This window comes from Dothidotthia symphoricarpi, assembly GCF_010015815.1.
Source record: "Dothidotthia symphoricarpi CBS 119687 unplaced genomic scaffold P153scaffold_8, whole genome shotgun sequence".
In the NCBI taxonomy this organism is placed as follows: domain Eukaryota; kingdom Fungi; phylum Ascomycota; class Dothideomycetes; order Pleosporales; family Dothidotthiaceae; genus Dothidotthia; species Dothidotthia symphoricarpi.
In genome coordinates this window covers 1,014,329-1,033,306 of record NW_022985015.1, presented here as the reverse complement: position 1 = coordinate 1,033,306, position 18,978 = coordinate 1,014,329, and the positions used below count along the sequence as shown (strand labels likewise).

Here is an 18,978-nt window from a genome sequence, read left to right as displayed (position 1 = left end):
ATGTCGCAAAGTTGCGGCGGCATCCCGTTCTTTTTTCCTCTTTATCTCTTTACAGTCTCAACATCACATATGTATCTATGAACTATCGTTGTTGGATTGGGGGCCACAAAATTGGGAGGCAATATCGAACTCCATCATTTTCGGAACTACATCTTTCCAATATTCCTATGCATGTGCCTGTGCCTGTGCACAATTAATACCGTCTCGAAAAGCTTCGAAGCGTTCGGGCTTGCTGGATTGATAGATAGATGGATGGATGGTTCCTCAGACTCACTCTCTTTCTCACATACTGACTACAGAAGGGGAAAAGCAATAAAGCTCACTAATACAAACGTTCCACAATAATTTTCCATCTCATGCACCCTGCAAACCCCTACCCGTGAATAAAAACAATCAAATAAACAAACAATCAACTCTCCATTCCCAACACTCCGAAAAATCACCCCATCCCATCCCATAAAAAAGGAAAATCTTCCCAATTCCCTTCACCGCTTTTCCACCTCCCGATGTGCCGCCCCCGTCGACCCACACCCGCTTAACTAAGTACATGCATACATGTAACCTGATCTACGGTACCCGAGTCCGAGTGTGGACCGAAGAGCGGGGCTTTTTTTGTGCCCTTTGTGCCTGGCGCTAGGATGTGGGGGGTGTATGTATAGGGTCGTATGGGAGGGTGGGGGTAAGTGGGTTGTGGGTTACGGGTAGTGTGGTGGTGACCGGAAGGGGAGTGGGGAGGGAAAGTGTAGGAGCGGGAATGTTCTCGTTGATGTGGATTTGGGCGTGAGACTTATATGTTGGGTTGTCTTGGGTGTTTCGATTGATTGGGAGAGTGGGTGGAAGGGTGAGGAGGAGAAGGTGGTATCCTGTTTTGGGTGAGAGAGCAAGAGGGGTAGATGTGGTTGTTGTAAGTCGTTGTTGTGTTCATATGTTTTGATGTTCTGGTATGTTACAACTGTTCAGTTTGCGAGTGTGAAGACAGGCGATGGATTGTGTTTGAACATGTATTCCACGTCATCGTCGTTTTTACTTTGTGGCCGCCATCCGTCCTCAACCCAGATACCGAGTAAAGCATCTCTTATAGCAACTTCTCATTCATTCTCGTCTAAAACCCCTGCCTCGTCTTCGGCATATACGCCTCCTCGAGATAACTCGCATCCTCATCACTCAACTTGAACAGCACATTCTGCACCGCCTCCTCGATCCTCTCCTTACTACTCAACCCAATGATAGGCACAACGCCCTTCTTTACACACCAAGCCGTCGCAATGCACGCCATGCTCACCCCGTGCTTCTTGGCAATCTCCTCGACGCGCCCGACAATCGTCTCGTCGATCTTGTTCTCCCGGCTGTATATCAAGGCTGTGAGCGGCTTGTCGGTCTGCGCGCGGCTGGAACTGCGGTCGCTCCAGGGACGGGTTAGGGCGCCGCGTGCAATGGGCGACCAGGGGATGAGGCCCACGCCGGTGTCCTGACAGTAGGGTATCTGTGGGGAGAGATGAGCGTTGATCGGCCGAAAATGATCAGGATAGGTGACGTACCATCTCGCGCTCTTCCTCGCGGTAGATCAGGTTGTAGTAGTTCTGCATGGACACAAACTTATGCCAACTAAAGAGTCCTGGTCAGCATCTTGATCAACAACATGAAGGGGTTTCCAAGCATACTTGTTCTTCTCCGCAATATGCTGTAATGTAGCAAATTCCCATGCTGCCATGGAGCTCGCGCCAATGTACCGCACCCACCCCTTCTCGATGACATCGTTGAGCGCCTTCATGATCTCCTCACGAGGCGTGTCACGGTCCAGACGGTGGATCTGCAGCACGTCAATGTACGTGCCCAGTCTCTCGACGCTCCTCTCTACGGCGTCGAAGATGTGCTTGCGGCTCAACCCGACCTGATTAACCATATCGCCGTCATTGGTGTTGCAGCTAGCAATGGGCAGACCAGGTTGCGATTCAACGACGCCAAAGTAGCATTTTGAGAGGATGACGACTTTGGAGCGCGGGATGTTGTATTGCTTGAGAGCTTTGCCGACGATGCGTTCAGAGGCCCCGTGGGAGTATACGTCGGCCTTGGGAGCGGTGGTGTTAGCTTGTTGTTCTCGGAAAGGGAAGTGAGAGGATGAAGGCTTACGGTATCCCAAGTGTTGATACCGCACTTGTATGCATGCTCAAGCAACGGTAGACTCTCCTCCTCATTGAGAACCCACTTCTGCCACTCCGAAGTACCTAAACTCATGGTACCATATATGACCTTCGACACCTTGAGGCCAGATTTGCCCAACCTATGCTATCGTCAGCCCGGGTGCCGACTCATTGCATCCATGGAGGAAAGACCAACTTGACATATTCCATCTTGTTCTCAGTCATTGTGATACTGTTTGGTTCTCTGTGCACTTAGAAAAGTCCTATCTGTGTTGATTTAAATGCAACGATGAAGCTCGTATCCTCTAGCTTTCATACAAGACCGGCTGATCGTTCTCTTATATAGACACATAATGTGCTGCTGTCGATAGCTCGACCTGCATCTGCATCTCTCTCGGGGATATAGCTAAAGTCCGAGTTCATTGCGTCAGATGAGGGGTTTGTCTAAATTTGCCACGGAAGGTGCTCAGCAACGCGGGACGTGGTCGCTTTCGGGAGAAGTAGCCGGCTGTATCGATGACTAATGGTGTTGTGGTTGTAGGAACATAGTAAAAGTGATCAACCGGGTTAGAGCGTCATAAATAAGTACATCATCAAAGCGCAAGAATCGTTATTGAGAGCCCGTAGGCATGCAGATTGCATTGATGAAAAGCTGTTTGACAGCCGTGTGAACTACGAATAAATCCAGTCGTCAGAACCTTGACCCGTAGGTCATGATCATGCCCGTGAACGCCATGCCCAGAATTCAATCATCAAACCATAATGCGCTTATTGCCCACCACGCAGACGAAGCACCAAGTGCAAGGTAGACTCCTTCTGAATGTTGTAGTCCGAGAGTGTTCGGCCATCTTCCAACTGCTTACCAGCAAAGATAAGACGCTGCTGGTCAGGTGGAATGCCTTCCTTATCCTGAATCTTCGACTTGACGTTGTCGATTGTGTCGCTTGATTCAACCTCGAGGGTGATGGTCTTGCCAGTGAGGGTCTTGACAAAGATTTGCATACCACCACGAAGACGGAGGACCAAGTGGAGTGTGGATTCCTTCTGGATGTTGTAGTCTGAGAGCGTACGACCGTCTTCCAGTTGCTTGCCCGCGAAAATGAGGCGCTGCTGATCCGGAGGGATACCCTCCTTGTCCTGAATCTTGCTCTTCACGTTGTCGATAGTATCCGAAGACTCAACCTCGAGCGTGATGGTCTTGCCAGTAAGTGTCTTGACGAAAATCTGCATACCACCGCGCAGGCGCAGGACGAGATGCAGTGTAGACTCCTTCTGAATGTTGTAATCGGACAGAGTGCGCCCATCCTCGAGCTGCTTGCCGGCGAAGATCAAACGCTGCTGATCAGGTGGGATGCCCTCCTTATCCTGGATCTTCGATTTAACGTTGTCGATGGTATCGGAAGACTCGACTTCAAGTGTGATGGTCTTGCCGGTCACTGGAGATGAGGTTAGTACAAAGTTGAAGCATGCAGCGAGCGAGTGGCAACTTACGCGTCTTGACGAAGATCTGCATACCACCACGGAGACGGAGGACAAGATGAAGAGTCGATTCCTTCTGGATGTTGTAGTCGGACAGAGTGCGCCCATCCTCGAGCTGCTTGCCGGCGAAGATCAGGCGCTGCTGGTCTGGGGGAATGCCCTCCTTGTCTTGGATCTTGGACTTGACATTGTCGATGGTGTCGGACGACTCCACCTCAAGGGTGATAGTCTTACCGGTGACTGAGAGGCTGTCAGCAAACTGGGGCGCAACTGGGAGACGGTGGCGGTGACCGCTACTTACGGGTCTTGACGAAGATCTGCATGGTTGTGGATGTGCTGTCTAAGTTGTGTGGTTGTGTGGTGCGTGCAGCGTGTGTGTGGAGCTGTGGGTTGAGTGGTGTGAGAGTAGGATGAAGAAGAGACGGAGGGTGAGAGGCGGCGAGGGTTTATATGTAGTCAGGCAGGCGTAGGCGGCAAAGCTGAGGCTGTGACGGTCAAAGGCGAGTGAGTAATGGCGTAAGTGGGTCCGTGCGTCCGGTCAGGATGCGATCGATAGGGAAGGTTCGGGTAGGTTCGACCGCACGCGGTGAACGCGGACAATTGCCACTCGCTTTGCTGTTTGCCAGTGTAGCAGCTCGCACCCTCCATCTGGTACTGGAACTTTGTCTTCCTTTGTCTCATCGTAGAGCATGCTTAGGTCGCTATGGCCTGGAAGCATGCTCGCAACGGCTTCCCCGCTTTTTGTTATCGCCGCCCTGATCCATGTGACATGTCTTATCAAAACAGGCAAGTAGGCCTCCACGGTGCTCACTCCCAACACCTCCAGCAATCCGCGCATTCAATGAGTGAGCGCCCAGTACCACAACGCCACTAACTTTGGAACGCCCTCCGGTATCGCGAGGCAGGCCTGCGGCCGACTCTGCATCGTGTACACGATGTGACACGTTAACCATGGAAACTGGCGCGCACCCGCATACGCTTGCTGGATCAGAGTAGAGCCGACACGGACAACTCATCCTCGCATCGCTGACGACATGATCATTGTCTAGACACGGCTTGACGCAACAAGCCGGAGACTTGGCGAACTCATTGCGTCTTGACAGCGTGCAAACGCTGACCGCTGCGCCACAGCAAGCCGGTCGCGTATGGCGTTGCTAGCCTGAACTTAAACATCACAGGAAAACTATCCTGTGTGAAGGCGCGCATCTATCAAATATATATTCACGCGACCAAAACTGCATGTTGGGTGTAAAACGTGGAAGGGAACCAGGTATGATGTCACATGGCGTCGTGGCTTGTTTCCCCCTCCAGTATCACTCATCTCTTTCCTCAGTCTGCTCGCATTCAGACGATCACAACTCACGCCAGCTATCGCGAGGCCAACATCCCAACCCCAACCTCCATCGCAATACACACGCACAATGACGATTCCAACCCTTACCAACCCCGCTCTCACAGCCGCAGTATGCAGCCTGGAGCACCAAGCTTGGACTGCCCTCTGCAGCTCCGGCGCCTCTCTCCTCCCACTCCTTTCTGCCAATCCCGTCATGATATTCCCTGGCAACCTGATTCTCAGCGCCGTCTCATCGCCCACGGTCCATGAGATGCTGCAAGGCCCCGAGTTCAAGCCATGGGCAGAATACAAACTAAGCCACGACGAGGTCGTTGTGCTTGGAGCAGACAGCGCGCTTATCTATTATCGTGTAGAGGCGACGCGGGCAGACGAGACGTTTAGAGCTATTTGCTCGAGCGCGTGGATCCTCGAGGGTGGGGGTTGGAAGATGGCGCATCATCAGCAGACATTGATTTGAGAGTGGACATGGTCGCGCCGTGGCAGAACTTATACCCAGCGGCCCATTCTGCGTATATAGAGTCCGACGCGCATACTGCATGCGAGCAGATGTTCAGTCGGCGTTTCGGATCTTTGATGGCAATACCCCGGAGTTTGGCGTTTTGTGGCTCGAACAACATAGTGAACCATATTCTACGGGTTTCCATTGGTTTCTTGCGATACTATGGTTTGAGTGACTGAATGCAATATCCTGGTAGCTCCATCTCCAACTCTCGCCGTATCTTGTTGTTCTAAAGATAGTCTTTACAGATCATACAGTTCGGTGGATCCTCCTCTGGACTGACGCTAAACGTGCAGAAAGTAGTCTCAAAAAGTTATCTCGTCCTAATTGTGATGCTGACAAGATCTCCACATGGCGTGGGCGCTCCGCTAGCAGCCGTTAAGTGACGTAGTCTTCCCGATTCTCTGGTACCCTCATGTCCTCTCGCGAAAGTCTTTCGGCGCCTCTTGCACCACTTTTCTCTGCCTATGAGGAGTGCTGTTTTCGGACTGAGGAGACTGTACTCAACACGCAACATGACCGGATCAGCCAGCTACGCTGCCGCAATCAGCACGCCCAACGGCGCGGTTCGCCAACCCACGATCGTTGCGACAAAAATCTCAGATCCAGATTTGCGCTCGTCACTCGAGGATAATCAGAAACCTCCGCGACCGCAGCGGCCGGGTGCGGGAATCCGCTCGAGGACGAGCTACTTCCGGAGCCTAGGCAAGAAAGCTGAAAAGGACAAGGGAGGGAGAGAGGGTGTTGTGGAAGAGCGACGATCCGGACAATACCCACGTGTAGAACACCAGCCGAATACTGGGAACCCGGACGAAAATGTCTACGTTCTGACGCTCAAGATTACGGACTCGCTTGCACGGCCCATGAACGAGATGCGCGAGAAATACTTCCCGAAGCACTTGAACCGCACACCGGCGCATCTTACACTCTTCCATGCTCTTCCGCACTCACAGCTTGAGACTATGCAAAGCGACCTTTCTCAGTTGTCGGCCAATACATCACCTTTCGAAGTTACCACGGGCAGCCCATTTCGGATGCGCCTCGGGGTGGGCGTGAATGTGGATCATGGGTATCAAACGATGAAAGACGTTCATCAGCAGCTGAAGTCGCAGTGGTTGCCGTTTCTGAGCGAGCAAGATGCTGGGGGTTTCCGTCCGCATTGGACGGTCATGAACAAGGTGAACCAGGAGAAGGAGGTTGACCATGCTTTTGAGGCGGTGCGGTCGGATCTGTCCGAGAACATGCGAGAAGGCCAGGCTCTTGGACTAGACTTGTGGTTGTATGACTTTGGCAAATGGAAATGGATCAACGAGTACAGCTTTGGCGAACCGCAGAATACACTCTCCAAGACAAGGAGCAATCGTGGGGAAGGGTTTGTCGCCTCCAAGAACGACTTTCCCGGTCTTGGGGAGCAGACGCCTGGAGGTGCTGCTGAAAAGAGACCGGGTATGTGGAAACGTGGGAGTACTGTGGGAGATGCGTGGAAGTCGATGAGTTTTCGACGTAAGAGTTGAGCTTTGTGCAAGGGTGGTCCGCGGAGTGTAATCGCGGCGGTATTACGGACAGTCTTCGACGATTTGGTCGGACTTTCCCTTAATGGAAGGATGATTTTGTGTTCGATTTGTTATGGGTACCCTGAGTAATCTTTAGCCTTTTTCAATGTTGGTGCGTTTGTTCTCAGTTAGGAAAGGTTGTCTCCAATGGGCTGGCGTCGACGGATATTATTGAATAAAGTTGATTGTCACTGTTCCAGGTAACAGCACTTCTTGTTGATTGATACACGTTAGTACGAGAGTGTTGACGTTGTTGCAAGTGTACACAGTAAGCATCTTGAGATCTGTGAACCACTACAGGGGGAAGGTCGATCTGTGGTGTTTTTTCCTTGGCAGTATTTGTAGCACGAGTGACCTCCAGCTGGTCTACTGAGAGTGTCGAATCGCTGTTATATATGTGCATAGAGCACGATGGTTCAGACTTTGATAGAAACTGCATCAGTGATGTCGAAATAGCCTTTGAAACGGAATATCGCAACGAGAACGTAGACGCTTGAGATACGTTCCAGGCTACGTAGGGCTGTGTGTATGTATCGAATGTTTGTGGAGAAGGTAAGATAGTTGCCACGCATGTGGGCGCGCGTCGCAATCAACCTCAGATGTTAGATCGTTACACGCACACATGGTGAGGTACTTGTCGTGGGATGAACCGTGGACGACGCTCTTCTGGAACGTCGCAAACTCGGCTTGTTTCTTCACAGCAAGATCATGTGTCCCCAAAGCACCTCGCAGGAACAAGCATCTCCCTGTGGACCCGCTTTGACTTCCTAGCGGAGAGATGATCAGCCACAGCTAGCGCCACAGAACGCCCGGATGCTTTCCGCGCGGGCGGCGTGACCAGAGGATTTGTTCTCGAACGCGTTCAATTTCCGCAGAACCGGTGCACGTGTACGAAATTCAGGAGATCTGGCTCAAGGCGGTGACTCGGTACAGATGGGGTGGTCCGACGGAGGCGGCTGTACCTGCACAGTAACGCTTGGTACCTGTCCTATTTGTACCTCGTGATGGTGTCGGTGCGTGTCAATCATCCCAGATGACAGGCAGAGACTGAGATTAGCAGCGGGTGTGCTGAGCGCTCAGGGACCGTTACAAGGGGCTGGAAACGTCGGGCCTGAGCGAAATAATAGACGTGGGGTGTTGCGATGGTCGTAAAGAGGAATTACTGGACCCCTGGGAGCAGCATTTGGAGCTAGGGAGCTAGGTAGGGGAGAGTGTCCGCCGCTAAACGGGTCGCGAACGTGGAGCCATAAGAACAAGCTGTCCTCACCACGCAAGCTCTTTGACACGAACTGCCTATTCTCTTCCCCAGCATCCTCTGTGTTCTGTTCATCAGGTCACATTGTCACTCTGCCCCCACTCACACCGCGTTGAAGGCCCAATTGCAGTCTCCAACTTCTCCACGATAGATTCTTGATCTTCCGCTTTACAAACTACCGCCAATATGAAAGGTCAGCACACGCAATTGCCCTGTGATGCTCGCAGCTAACAACCAGTGCAGCCATCATTCTCGTCGGAGGGTTTGGTACCCGTCTGAGGCCTCTCGTACGCCGTCCCCTGCGCTCACCGCTGGAGAGCCCCGCGATGCTATAGCAGAAAAGCAGAACTGACACCCGCCGCAGACCCTGACTTACCCGAAGCCGCTCGTCGAGTTCGCCAACAAGCCCATGATCCAGCACCAGATCGAGGCCTTGGCCGCTGCCGGCGTCACAGATGTTGTGCTCGCTGTCAACTACCGCCCAGAGATCATGGCTGAGGCATTGAAGACAGTGAGTGTTCTGCGCCATTTACATGATTGGCCATATGACTGACTGGCTGCGTGCAGTACGAGGTGCAATACAACGTCAAAATCACCTTCTCCGTCGAGACTGAGCCCCTCGGCACCGCCGGTCCTCTGAAGCTCGCCGAGGCCATCCTGGGCAAGGATGAGTCGCCATTCTTCGTCCTCAACGCCGACGTCACCTGCGATTATCCCTTCAAGCAGCTCGCCGACTTCCACAAGCAGCACGGCAATGAGGGTACAATTGTTGTAACCAAGGTCGAGGAGCCCTCAAAGTACGGTGTCGTTGTGCACCAGCCCAACCACCCCTCCAAGATTGAACGCTTCGTTGAGAAGCCCGTCGAGTTCGTCGGCAACCGCATCAACGCCGGTATCTACATTCTCAACCCCAGCGTCCTGAGCCGCATCGAGCTCCGACCCACCTCCATCGAGCAGGAAACCTTCCCTGCTCTTGTCAAGGATGGTCAGCTGCACTCGTTCGATCTCGAGGGCTTCTGGATGGACGTTGGACAGCCCAAGGACTTCCTGTCGGGGACCTGCCTATATCTCTCTTCGCTCTCGCGCAAGAACTCGAGTCTCTTGACTCCCACATCCGAGCCCTTCGTTTACGGCGGAAACGTCTTGATCGACCCATCAGCAAAGATTGGCAAGAACTGCCGCATTGGCCCCAACGTCACAATCGGACCAGACGTTGTTGTCGGTGACGGTGTGCGTCTCCAGCGATGCGTCATTCTCAAGAACAGCCGCATCAAGGACCACGCCTGGGTTAAGTCGACAATCGTTGGCTGGAACAGCACCGTCGGCAAGTGGGCACGTCTGGAGAACGTCACCGTTCTGGGTGACGACGTCTCCATCGGCGATGAGGTCTACGTCAACGGTGGCTCCGTTCTGCCACACAAGTCGATCAAGCAGAACGTCGATAGTAAGCATCCCCATCTCGAATCTGCAAAGTACTTCGCTAACACAGTATAGCTCCCTCGATCATCATGTAAACCAGCTTTACCATTTCGGTTCCACGGGATACCCAATCGGGCGCGGCCGACCTCTTACATCCTTTAATATTCTCGCATCTTCTTGTATATCCTGCATGGCGGCGTTTAAACGCTTGGGAGGCATCCGCGGATGAAGTGCAGGTGTCCTTACAGTTTCTTTTTCTCTATCTCGACTTTTAGCAAGTGTTCATCAAAAGCGTTTGGGGTCTGGTTGGTGTTGATTGGCTCGTGGGATGGGACGAACATGTGTACAAGATCGCATGTTGTCATTCTTGGGAATCTGCAATGTCTGAAGAACGATAGGTTTTAGAGTGATGATGGGAATGGTGTATATCCCCCTGTATCAGTCAGGTAGGAATACAAATCTCGAAAGATCAAGATTGTCCTCGTTGTGATTCTCTTTTACTTCATGTAAACGTCTCGCTTCTCTAAAACAAACTGTTTCCCTGCCTATGATCGTTTATTCTTTTTGACTGAAAACCACGTATTGTACGCGTATGTGGTCTGGATTTGATTAGGAGAAGGAAGACGCAAAACGGTTGAAGGCAATGCGATGATTGTATCACGATGACCACATTCAACTGTACTGGATCTAGTCTCTCTCGGCTTCTGTATTCCTTTACTTCTTTCTTCACTTCTCTCTTTCAAATTGCCAAAAAGAACATGGAGAAAAAACATGTCTGCGCATTCTCGGACCAAAACATTTCCCCTTTCTGACTATGAGATCGGTGTCATTGTGGACATCAGTCACCATACCACACTACCATCTTACATATAAAGAGTCTACTGCCTGTGCACGTCATACACAAATTAATTCTCATTCACTTTCATGGTCTCGTCTGGATAGTTTTGGGTATCATCAAACCATTTGGTCTGTCTTTCTCTACCACACATTTTCATGAAAGTGTGGTTCAAAATGTGTTTGTGCAAGAAATTGTGTTTCCGATAATATATGTGAAATGGATGCGTATTTTATATATTTACGAAAATGGAACACAATTGCTCATATGTGCAGAGGAGTGTGTTTAGGGCTGATAAGGAGCTGTATGAATCTGGAAGAGGGTACATTAGTGTTGCAGGAGTCTTGCCTCTTTTTCTCAACACTTCTACTCTAACAAATCAAAATCAGTCTCTCATCTCTGCATGATCGGGGTGCTGTGTTGTCGACACAATATATTCAGATTTTACTAAGCATCATGTTTTCAAGAATCGACTCAAGATCATAGTATGCCTTGCGAGTCACTTTCTCTAGTCTTATTTCAAAGTTTCGGAAAGTGTCTTTGTCTGATTGAGCCCTGTTCTGTCCTCCAACATCACAACCTCAGTGTCACACCAAAGAACAGATTTCACAAACTGGATGGGGCGTGTTCCTCAAGAAGACTCGCCAAAATCGCCCACCTCTTCGTCCACATTTCAGAGACCGAGAAAGGGATCGTAAGAATATTGCAACAGCCAATGAATGGGTCATGGGCATATTTAATATCAAATTCGATTCAGAATCTCTGTCTCTCTACTTCTGCATCACTTTGATCCACATATGATCTGAAAATATTGGTTAAAAGTCCATGGCTGAGCTTTTGCGGACCAAAAAAGTTGGGACGACTGAAAATCCGAAACAGCCTCTCCATGTCCGAAAGTGCCTGGAGATGTACCCTATGCTCTGCGTCGTCAGAGAGATATAAATCAAGCGTAGTACCCCCTTGCTGTTCAGTGGTAGCAAGAAAGTTCAAGGAATCGAAAATTATTTCTTCTGTACCCATGGTCCTCGCTCTACATAGCTGGGTCAAAATGCTATTCCTCTGGTGAAAGGGACTACAGGTTGATAGGACTAGGAAACGCGGATGGGGAACATGTATAGACGCACTCGTGACTCGATGGGTTGGTCAAAAGAGAAGGAGAAAAAGAAGATGTTTGCGAGGACCAAAATATCCCTGGTATAAAATAGGTTGGGAGGCAGAAAGTCATGGTACGAAAGTGCTTTCAGGTATGCCCATGAGGCCAGAGGAGTGACCTGTACAAGAAATGAATAGCGGGTTCATGGTGACAATCAACACGTGTATAGTTTCATGAAAACCCCTGCCGAATACTACATCGAAAAGGTTGTAGAGTAGAGGCAGTCCTTCACACAGATAACTCACAACCACCTCGATCTCTTGAGAGTCCGTGGAAAACACAGTGAACATGATCCAAATCCAAATCTAAATCTGATTGTCAGGCAAACCATGATTGTGCTGTTGGATGGACATGTTGACAATGCGCATACAACCCGTTGGCTGTTTCTCCCGTCACCTTCCTCGCTCACTCTATCAATCCTTACTGTCTAGCTATTGATTGGCGTATGGAGATTGTATCGTACTTGTGCTTTTCAAACTCGCACTTTCATTCGCTGCTCCACGTCAGACCCTTGAGTGAATGAAATCGTTTGGAGTTGAATGCTTGCACTGTATTTGAGTATCTACAATAGAGCGTCTATGTTGAGGAGGCGCTGGAAACACAATAATGCTGGAACATATACGCCAGAGAGATGCGTCGTGAAGGTGGGACCAACCCCCAATCTATTCGCCTACTCATCCACCTGCTCAATCCGTTATTCTCTTCTCATCCCAGCTCTCTTCAGTTCAAAGGCAGCTTCCCCTCATTCTCCTCGATATACGCCACCATGTCCTCTATCGTGCACACCTTGATCCCCCACTTCTTCCCGAAGGCCAAGCATTCGTCAGTCCGCATCATACCCCCACCCACCAACTCTGTCTTCCCCGGCACCTCCTCCCCATCCGTAATCATCTCGCAAATCACACCCACAGGCGGCTTGCCCGCTAACCTGCACAAATCGACCGCTGCCTCAGTATGTCCCCTCCTGACCCGCACGCCACCCTCACGCGCCTGCAGTGGTAGCACATGCCCTGGCCGTCTGAAATGCGACGCCTTCGCCGACGGATCCGCAAGCATGCGACATGTCAAACTGCGGTCGTGCGCGGAGATGCCCGTGGATATGGAGGGATCCGCAGCATCGATGGTGACGGCGTATGCGGTTTGATTTGGGTCTGCGTTGTCGGCGACCATTTGCGGGAGGTGGAGGGCGGCGGCGCGCGAGACGGGGATGGGCGCGCAGAGGTAGCCGGAGGAGTAGCGGATCATGAAGGAGGCCTTTTCGGGGGTGAGAGCCGAGGCGGCGATTATCAGATCGCCTTCATTTTCTCGTGAGGGTGAGTCAAGGACGATTACGAACTCATCGTTGGCTGTAGGAGGGGTTGTTAGTTTACGGCGACTATCCATGATGAGACGGAGTCGGAAGACGTACCAAAGGCTTCTATGACGTCTGGTATCGAGTCGAAGGCCGAGTGTGCTGGTGTGGGATTTGACAGTTTGCTCGCCTGGCCATTGACACCATTGGCCTCGCCATTGCCATTTACTTCTGCGGGCATCTTGATCTCCTGCGCTGAAGGTCTCTTCAAACAAAGGCTCCCGCTCTCGAGCTCTTATTTCTTTATTGCGCGCTGTGAGATTGGTCTGCGAATTGCTAATGCTTATCAAATGTTTCGTCGCCTTTGTAAGCCGAGGCCGGAGGTATCTTGTCGTTATATTGTAATATTTCGTTGAAGCTGCGTAATCGATCGACAGAAGAGCAAATCAGAAGTCGAATTGTGGACTGAGGATGGCTATTCACAGCTTGGGCCAATGAGTTGCAGGTGGGGTGGAAAGTTGCAAGGTCGTCTCTGACGCGGTGAGTCTTGCTACAAAACGTTCATCATCATGTGGCATGGTGGAGACCTCGGTCCCTGCATCGGCGTCTTTTTGCGCCGGCCGACGTCTCCGTCTTGGCAAAGCCACAAATCAAGATGTGGCACCATGAAACATTTTTGTCGGGTACCGAGATTTGCCTTTGTTTGTCGGGAAAGCTAACGGCATCACACGGCGCGTTGATAGCGGAGCTTTAGCTGCGGGGAGAGGTTCATATGCTTGGAGAATATCGGAGTGGCTGGGATAGATTGAACTTGCGAAATCATACTTATGAGATTGCGCTACAGATCGAGATCATCTAGGGCGATCTTTTAATTAATCGTTTACCAAAACCAAAGTGAGGGTATATCCAATAGTATCTAAACCAGTTATCAATGCATAATGCATGACATCTTTCCGAGCATCTGAACATATCGCACAAGCCACCAAAACTCAACGCTCAAACGACACGAGCTCTTCCCAAGTCAACTATACAAATAGAGTATCCAAAAAAGTGTACGTGAACACAGCTAACAAAACGCTGCCACCTGATCAAACACCCAACTTTGCCTTGCAACTAGTGTTGCAAGATTTTCTAAGAAACTTTGGTAGGCTGCTTCTCGGAAACGAACTCCTTGTCAACCTGGTGGGCGGAGCTGCTCTCGCTCTCGCGTGCAGTATTAGGCGCGTTAACACCGTTCATCTCCTCTTCGCGCTTCCAGAAGTCTTTCTTTCCGCTGGTGAGCCTCCTGACCCAAGGTGGCAGGATGCCACCGGGAATACGGTATGTCCAGTGCTCCTTCTCGTCTTTGTTGGGAGGAACAATACGGCCGCCGGAAGCCTTCTCGATGATGAAGACAAGGGTGTTGATGAGGATATACGACACGATACCAGCGATCAGGCCGTAGGCAATCGAGTAGGTGAAGGGCATGATAGCAATGGTGAGGAAAGCGGGAATTGCGTCACCCATGTAACGCCAGTTGATATCCTTGGATGATTGAGCCATCAGAGAACCAACGATGATCAAAGTGCTACCGGTAGCCCATGGGGGAATCGAAGCGAAGATTGGCGCAAAGAAGATGGCGATGAAGAAACACAGGCCCGTGAATATAGATGTGAGACCACTTTTGCCGCCTTCAGAGATACCTGCACCGGACTCAATATAGGCAGTGACGGGAGAGCAACCAAACAGACTGCCAATGGTAACACCCATTGCGTCAATGGTGTAAGCAATGGACGAGTTCTCGAAATCTTGGGTGCGCTCGTCGATAGCTCCGCAGTATCGTGCCATAGAGTACATGGTACCAGTGCCTAAAGTTGTTAGTGGAACTCATGACGAAGACTTGAATGTACTCACAATCAAGAATATCGACATAGAGGAAGGTAATGAAAGCCAGCCCAAATTGGCCTGCATGCTGGGACACGTTCCACTCCTGTACGGCCAAGACCTTCTCGATCGGATGGAACGTGACAACCTTCTTGAAGAAGTCGAAAGAGGAGTTGCCGACCGTAGTGTACGGGAAGTAGGTGACATCAGTGTGACGTGGCCAGGAGATAATAGAGACCAGAAGAATACCGAAGATGATCGCACCCTTGACACGATACATCATCAGCATGACCGTCATGATACCGCCGCAAAAGATGCCGATCCACACAGTCGGGTTCCTCATCTTATGGCTTCCTGGGCAGACGCCAAAGTCGTCCTGGAATTCAACCTGGCATCCCGCAAGCTCTAGTGGAGTCGACTGCGCGCCGGTGATGAGTCCGAGACCAGCGGAATAAGAGAGACCGATGATGGTAAGGTAGAGACCGATGCCAACACCCGTTGCAAGCTTGATACTGGCTGGAATAGCTCTACAAGATCTGGTTAGTATCCATCTGTTAAGAGTGATAGTGGCGGTGAGGATGTCAATCGAGTTACGTGTGTGACAGCCTAGCCTGCCTTGGATGCGAAAACCAGGTGCATGGTAACAGTGCAACCTCTAGGAGACGACTCGAGAAAAAGGCACTCACCTCGCAAGCCACTGTCGGATACCAAGAATCGTAAGGCCGACGAAGACGAAACCTTCGACGAAAACAGCAGTAAGTGCAACTCGATATGGTACCATACCTGATAGTAGTTAGCAAGTGCATCATCGAAGGTATATTGTGCAACAAAGAAACCAGATCGCAAACTGCAGCCCTGGATGAAGATCGACGAGTACGCGCACAAGGTAATACAAAAACGGAGAAGTCGTGGATGTGTAACTTGACTTACCGGAACCGTGGAAACCGACAACCGTATAAGCAAAGTAGGCATTGAGACCCATTCCAGGAGCAAGAGCAATGGGCATGTTGGCGAACAAACCCATGCAAAACGTCGTCAAAGCAGAAATGGCAGCTGTTGCAGTAACGAGATCTCGCTTGATGACCTCTTTGCACAAGAGATACTCCTCGTTTGTGACGCACAAATCAGCCATGCTCTCTGCGGGGCAAACACATGTGCCACCACTGTCAGCCAGAATGGACGCTGGTCCAACGTTAGCATTGGCCCGCAAATCAGATGTTTGAACATACAGTTGACAGAGATGATGTAGGCCATGGCGAAGAAGGTGGCCAGACCGGCGCGGAACTCAGTGAAGAAGTAGCTTCCCTTTCGCTCTTTGGGCTGTAGAAGTCTGTTAGAATCCATCTCAAACATGGTTTGATGGTTGCACGTACATGACCAGATCCCTCAAGACGAAAGTACCTGCCCACGGCGGAGCGCGCGACGGCGGCATTGGTGTTGTGAACCCAACCCGACATCTTGATGGAGATCCTTCCAAGGTAATAAGAAAGGAGTGTAATGCGGGTGATGAAGATGATCTGCGACAAGCTCCAACACTCAAGGTGGACGAGGACGAGTGCTTTTAAATCTGGTGATGCAAATCACAAGTTATTTAAGCCTGCAAGGTTCTGTCTGTGGCATCCCGCCCCAGAAAGATAAGGGTTCGCTCGGCGGCGACGAAGCATGGTCTCGCCGTTTGGCGTCGTCCAATCCCTGGAATACCACCCAAGGTTGAAGATCGGCCTTTGCTAGAGTGAGCCTAGCAAGGCGGATCACGAAGAGGGCTCGCCGGCCGACATGCGCTCTCAGAGCGCGGCGCGCTGGGCGTCATGGGTTGCCAGATGGTTTTGGTAAGGCGTGGGAGTGCGCAGCTCGCCTGTTGCGACACCCTTCTGGGTGCCCACCTGCGACATCGTCCTGAGTGACCACCTTTTTTCTTTCTTTGGACCACCGTCGGACTCCACGTAAGCTGAGAGCGGAAGCGGCCGAATTGCGCCCATTCTCCGCGAGGGAATCGCCTCCTCTATCTTTGATGCTTGGCATGCTGATGGGCGCCGGTGTGCCCCTATGAGTAGGGTGGGATTGCAAATGCGATTTGGTCAGTGTCTGCAGCTAGTCGGAGCGTCGCACCAAAATGGGTAACTCGCTAGAAGCCGGTCTGGGAAGTGTGGAGGTCTTGGTGGAACTGTACGAGCTTGGACATGCCCTCCCCTGCCCACTGTGTGATTCTTCGTGGTGAGTTGATGTGAGATGATGTGAGATGTGAGGTGGCAGAGAGCAGTCTACCGTAGCCCCGCTCGCTACGCGGCAGAACGCATGCAAGGGGCCGTGGACATTAAGATTCTGCACCTGTTATGTACATGGTAACACGACTGCTGCAATGACAAGCAGGCAATCACGGTCGGCGGTACCATTGCTCACTATTTTCAGATCCTATTTAGCCCACTGCCTGGTCTGCCAAGAATATTAATATCAGAGCTAGCAACCGAGGTTTACCCCTGACTTGGCCGTTACAAATGGCTCCGGACACCCATCACCGCATAGACAAACGACGCTACACACGACGCTTCGCAAAGGGAGATGCGTCGCAATCTCTTCACTTTTCGCGGCTGCGGCCCGCCTCCGCAACTACTCTACCCCGCCAAATTCTGCAAACCGCACGTTTGGCAATCCCTTAAAGCGAGGATACATCTACATTAGCAACAGCTGCGGAGAAAGGCCAGATCTAAACAAGTGTTTCTTTCACTTCGTCTATTCAGGCTCCGCAATGCCGTGTTTCGGAAGTGGTCGAGATTGTCTATATATACCCATATATCCGCTGCTTCTTGTTCGCGCAGCTTTAAATCATCTAGGTTTCAAACTTTCAAACTTTCAAACCGTATCCGGCTCGCCGCAGCGTAGATCTAATGCCAAACTCCTGGACAGCGGGTCGTTGCTTACACGAAATGAGCGGCCAGGAACATATAAGAAGCAAACAAAATCTACCGCGTCGTACCATGTTTATGGACGAGCCAAAAGACAAGTGGCCGTTCAGCGCGCAAGACACTGTGTCGTCGAGGCTGGTGTCGACCTCTGTATCGTCTTTACGGCATTCTTGAATAAGGCATATTGGAAGATTCCGGTTTCGCGATTATAGTAGCCATGGCTCGAGTCAGGCTGTAGATAAACAGAGTAAGTTAGTACGTGATTTAGTAAGTCAATGAGATTCCAATCGCGAGGTGTAACGCCCTTGAGGAGAGCGGTTTCTCGGGACGGGAGAGTGCAACAATAGAAGTCTAGTACGTTAGAAGGTCACTGGCAACGCATTGGCCACATAGTCTGGATCTCTCCTACGACTCCTATTCTTACTTTTCGCATGATATTAGCAGTGTCTCATCAAAAGCAGCCTACCGGTGCTTGATTTCTGTTTGTTCCTTCTATGGACGCATACATATGCTGCTACCAGACTGTCGTACGATCACGTCTGATGTTTCACTTTTTCCTGGGTTGTCGTACAATCGAATGCGCAGTTATCGTCAACACGTGTCTCGATGTAGTCCGACGAGGCTTCAGCTTTTCCTAGACGCCACTCGCTGCCGTGACTGACGCATAGGCAGTTTTTGAGTGGAGTCTGAAAGCATTCATATACCAGTTTGCATGGCCACATCTGTGATGCATAAAGTTATCTGACTACTTCTTCGAGCCTCGATTATTTGGTCTAACAAGCGCAAGTTGATTATTGAAAGCCTTCGTGAACAAGATAAGCGGAGTGTACTGCATGTTGAGATTGGAAATCAGAGCCTCCTCCTGCTTGCTCAACAATACATCGAAGTTCTACAATATACTATCATTAAAGTCATGATGATGATCCACAGGATAAATGAGAAATTGATGTTAAAAGCATATGATGTTCAAAATGAATGATTCAATAACCAAAGTCGATTATCCATGCCATGTCCTCACTCCCATTTTATTGTGATTGATATCCTCGGTAGAAGTCTCAATGAGGATGTGTGGATCCTTAGCGTGGTGTTGACTCAGCAACGGCTCACGTGTGCCCCACCGGAAAAAAGGTTTTCCATCCTCACTTAACTTTTTTTCTCAACGCACACTCTCTCACCCACATCTCCTTCCCGACAATGCGCTTTAGGCTCCTGCAACACAACCACGATGAGTTT

The 18,978-nt window shown here is 50.7% G+C and overlaps 6 protein-coding genes across 6 annotated transcripts; 2 read left to right on the top strand and 4 right to left on the bottom strand.

Annotated features, from left to right (window-relative positions):
• Nucleotides 1–628: 628 nt before the first annotated feature.
• P153DRAFT_366108 (Aldo/keto reductase) lies at nucleotides 629–2,536 on the bottom strand. The gene is made up of 5 exons (XM_033667974.1): nucleotides 2,338–2,536; nucleotides 2,131–2,281; nucleotides 1,662–2,068; nucleotides 1,539–1,605; nucleotides 629–1,483 (listed from the first exon to the last, which is right to left on the bottom strand). The coding sequence occupies exons 1-5, from the start codon at nucleotides 2,364–2,366 to the stop codon at nucleotides 1,103–1,105; spliced, it is 1,035 nt and encodes a 344-aa protein (XP_033524911.1). The 5' UTR covers nucleotides 2,367–2,536; the 3' UTR covers nucleotides 629–1,102.
• A 373-nt stretch (nucleotides 2,537–2,909) lies between these two features.
• Nucleotides 2,910–3,943, bottom strand: P153DRAFT_288490 (polyubiquitin; the record flags this gene model as incomplete). The annotated part of the gene is made up of 3 exons (XM_033663599.1): nucleotides 2,910–3,577; nucleotides 3,633–3,860; nucleotides 3,922–3,943. 3 exons carry the CDS (start codon nucleotides 3,941–3,943, stop codon nucleotides 2,910–2,912), a joined length of 918 nt encoding a protein of 305 aa, XP_033524910.1.
• Nucleotides 3,944–5,041: 1,098 nt separating this feature from the next.
• P153DRAFT_288600 (uncharacterized protein) lies at nucleotides 5,042–5,431 on the top strand (the record flags this gene model as incomplete). The annotated part of the gene is made up of 1 exon (XM_033663601.1): nucleotides 5,042–5,431. The coding sequence occupies one exon, from the start codon at nucleotides 5,042–5,044 to the stop codon at nucleotides 5,429–5,431; it is 390 nt and encodes a 129-aa protein (XP_033524909.1).
• A 557-nt stretch (nucleotides 5,432–5,988) lies between these two features.
• On the top strand, nucleotides 5,989–9,795 carry P153DRAFT_375252 (nucleotide-diphospho-sugar transferase; the record flags this gene model as incomplete). Its single annotated transcript, XM_033669571.1, has 5 exons — nucleotides 5,989–6,919; nucleotides 8,525–8,568; nucleotides 8,646–8,792; nucleotides 8,849–9,725; nucleotides 9,776–9,795. The coding sequence occupies 5 exons, from the start codon at nucleotides 5,989–5,991 to the stop codon at nucleotides 9,793–9,795; spliced, it is 2,019 nt and encodes a 672-aa protein (XP_033524908.1).
• A 2,436-nt stretch (nucleotides 9,796–12,231) lies between these two features.
• P153DRAFT_366104 (3,4-dihydroxy-2-butanone 4-phosphate synthase) lies at nucleotides 12,232–13,546 on the bottom strand. Its single transcript, XM_033667973.1, has 2 exons — nucleotides 13,097–13,546; nucleotides 12,232–13,034 (listed from the first exon to the last, which is right to left on the bottom strand). The coding sequence occupies exons 1-2, from the start codon at nucleotides 13,218–13,220 to the stop codon at nucleotides 12,409–12,411; spliced, it is 750 nt and encodes a 249-aa protein (XP_033524907.1). The 5' UTR covers nucleotides 13,221–13,546; the 3' UTR covers nucleotides 12,232–12,408.
• A 564-nt stretch (nucleotides 13,547–14,110) lies between these two features.
• P153DRAFT_384784 (uncharacterized protein) lies at nucleotides 14,111–16,299 on the bottom strand (the record flags this gene model as incomplete). The annotated part of the gene is made up of 6 exons (XM_033670377.1): nucleotides 14,111–14,826; nucleotides 14,873–15,369; nucleotides 15,529–15,625; nucleotides 15,773–16,024; nucleotides 16,072–16,162; nucleotides 16,216–16,299. The coding sequence occupies 6 exons, from the start codon at nucleotides 16,297–16,299 to the stop codon at nucleotides 14,111–14,113; spliced, it is 1,737 nt and encodes a 578-aa protein (XP_033524906.1).
• Between the last annotated feature and the right edge of the window lie 2,679 nt (nucleotides 16,300–18,978).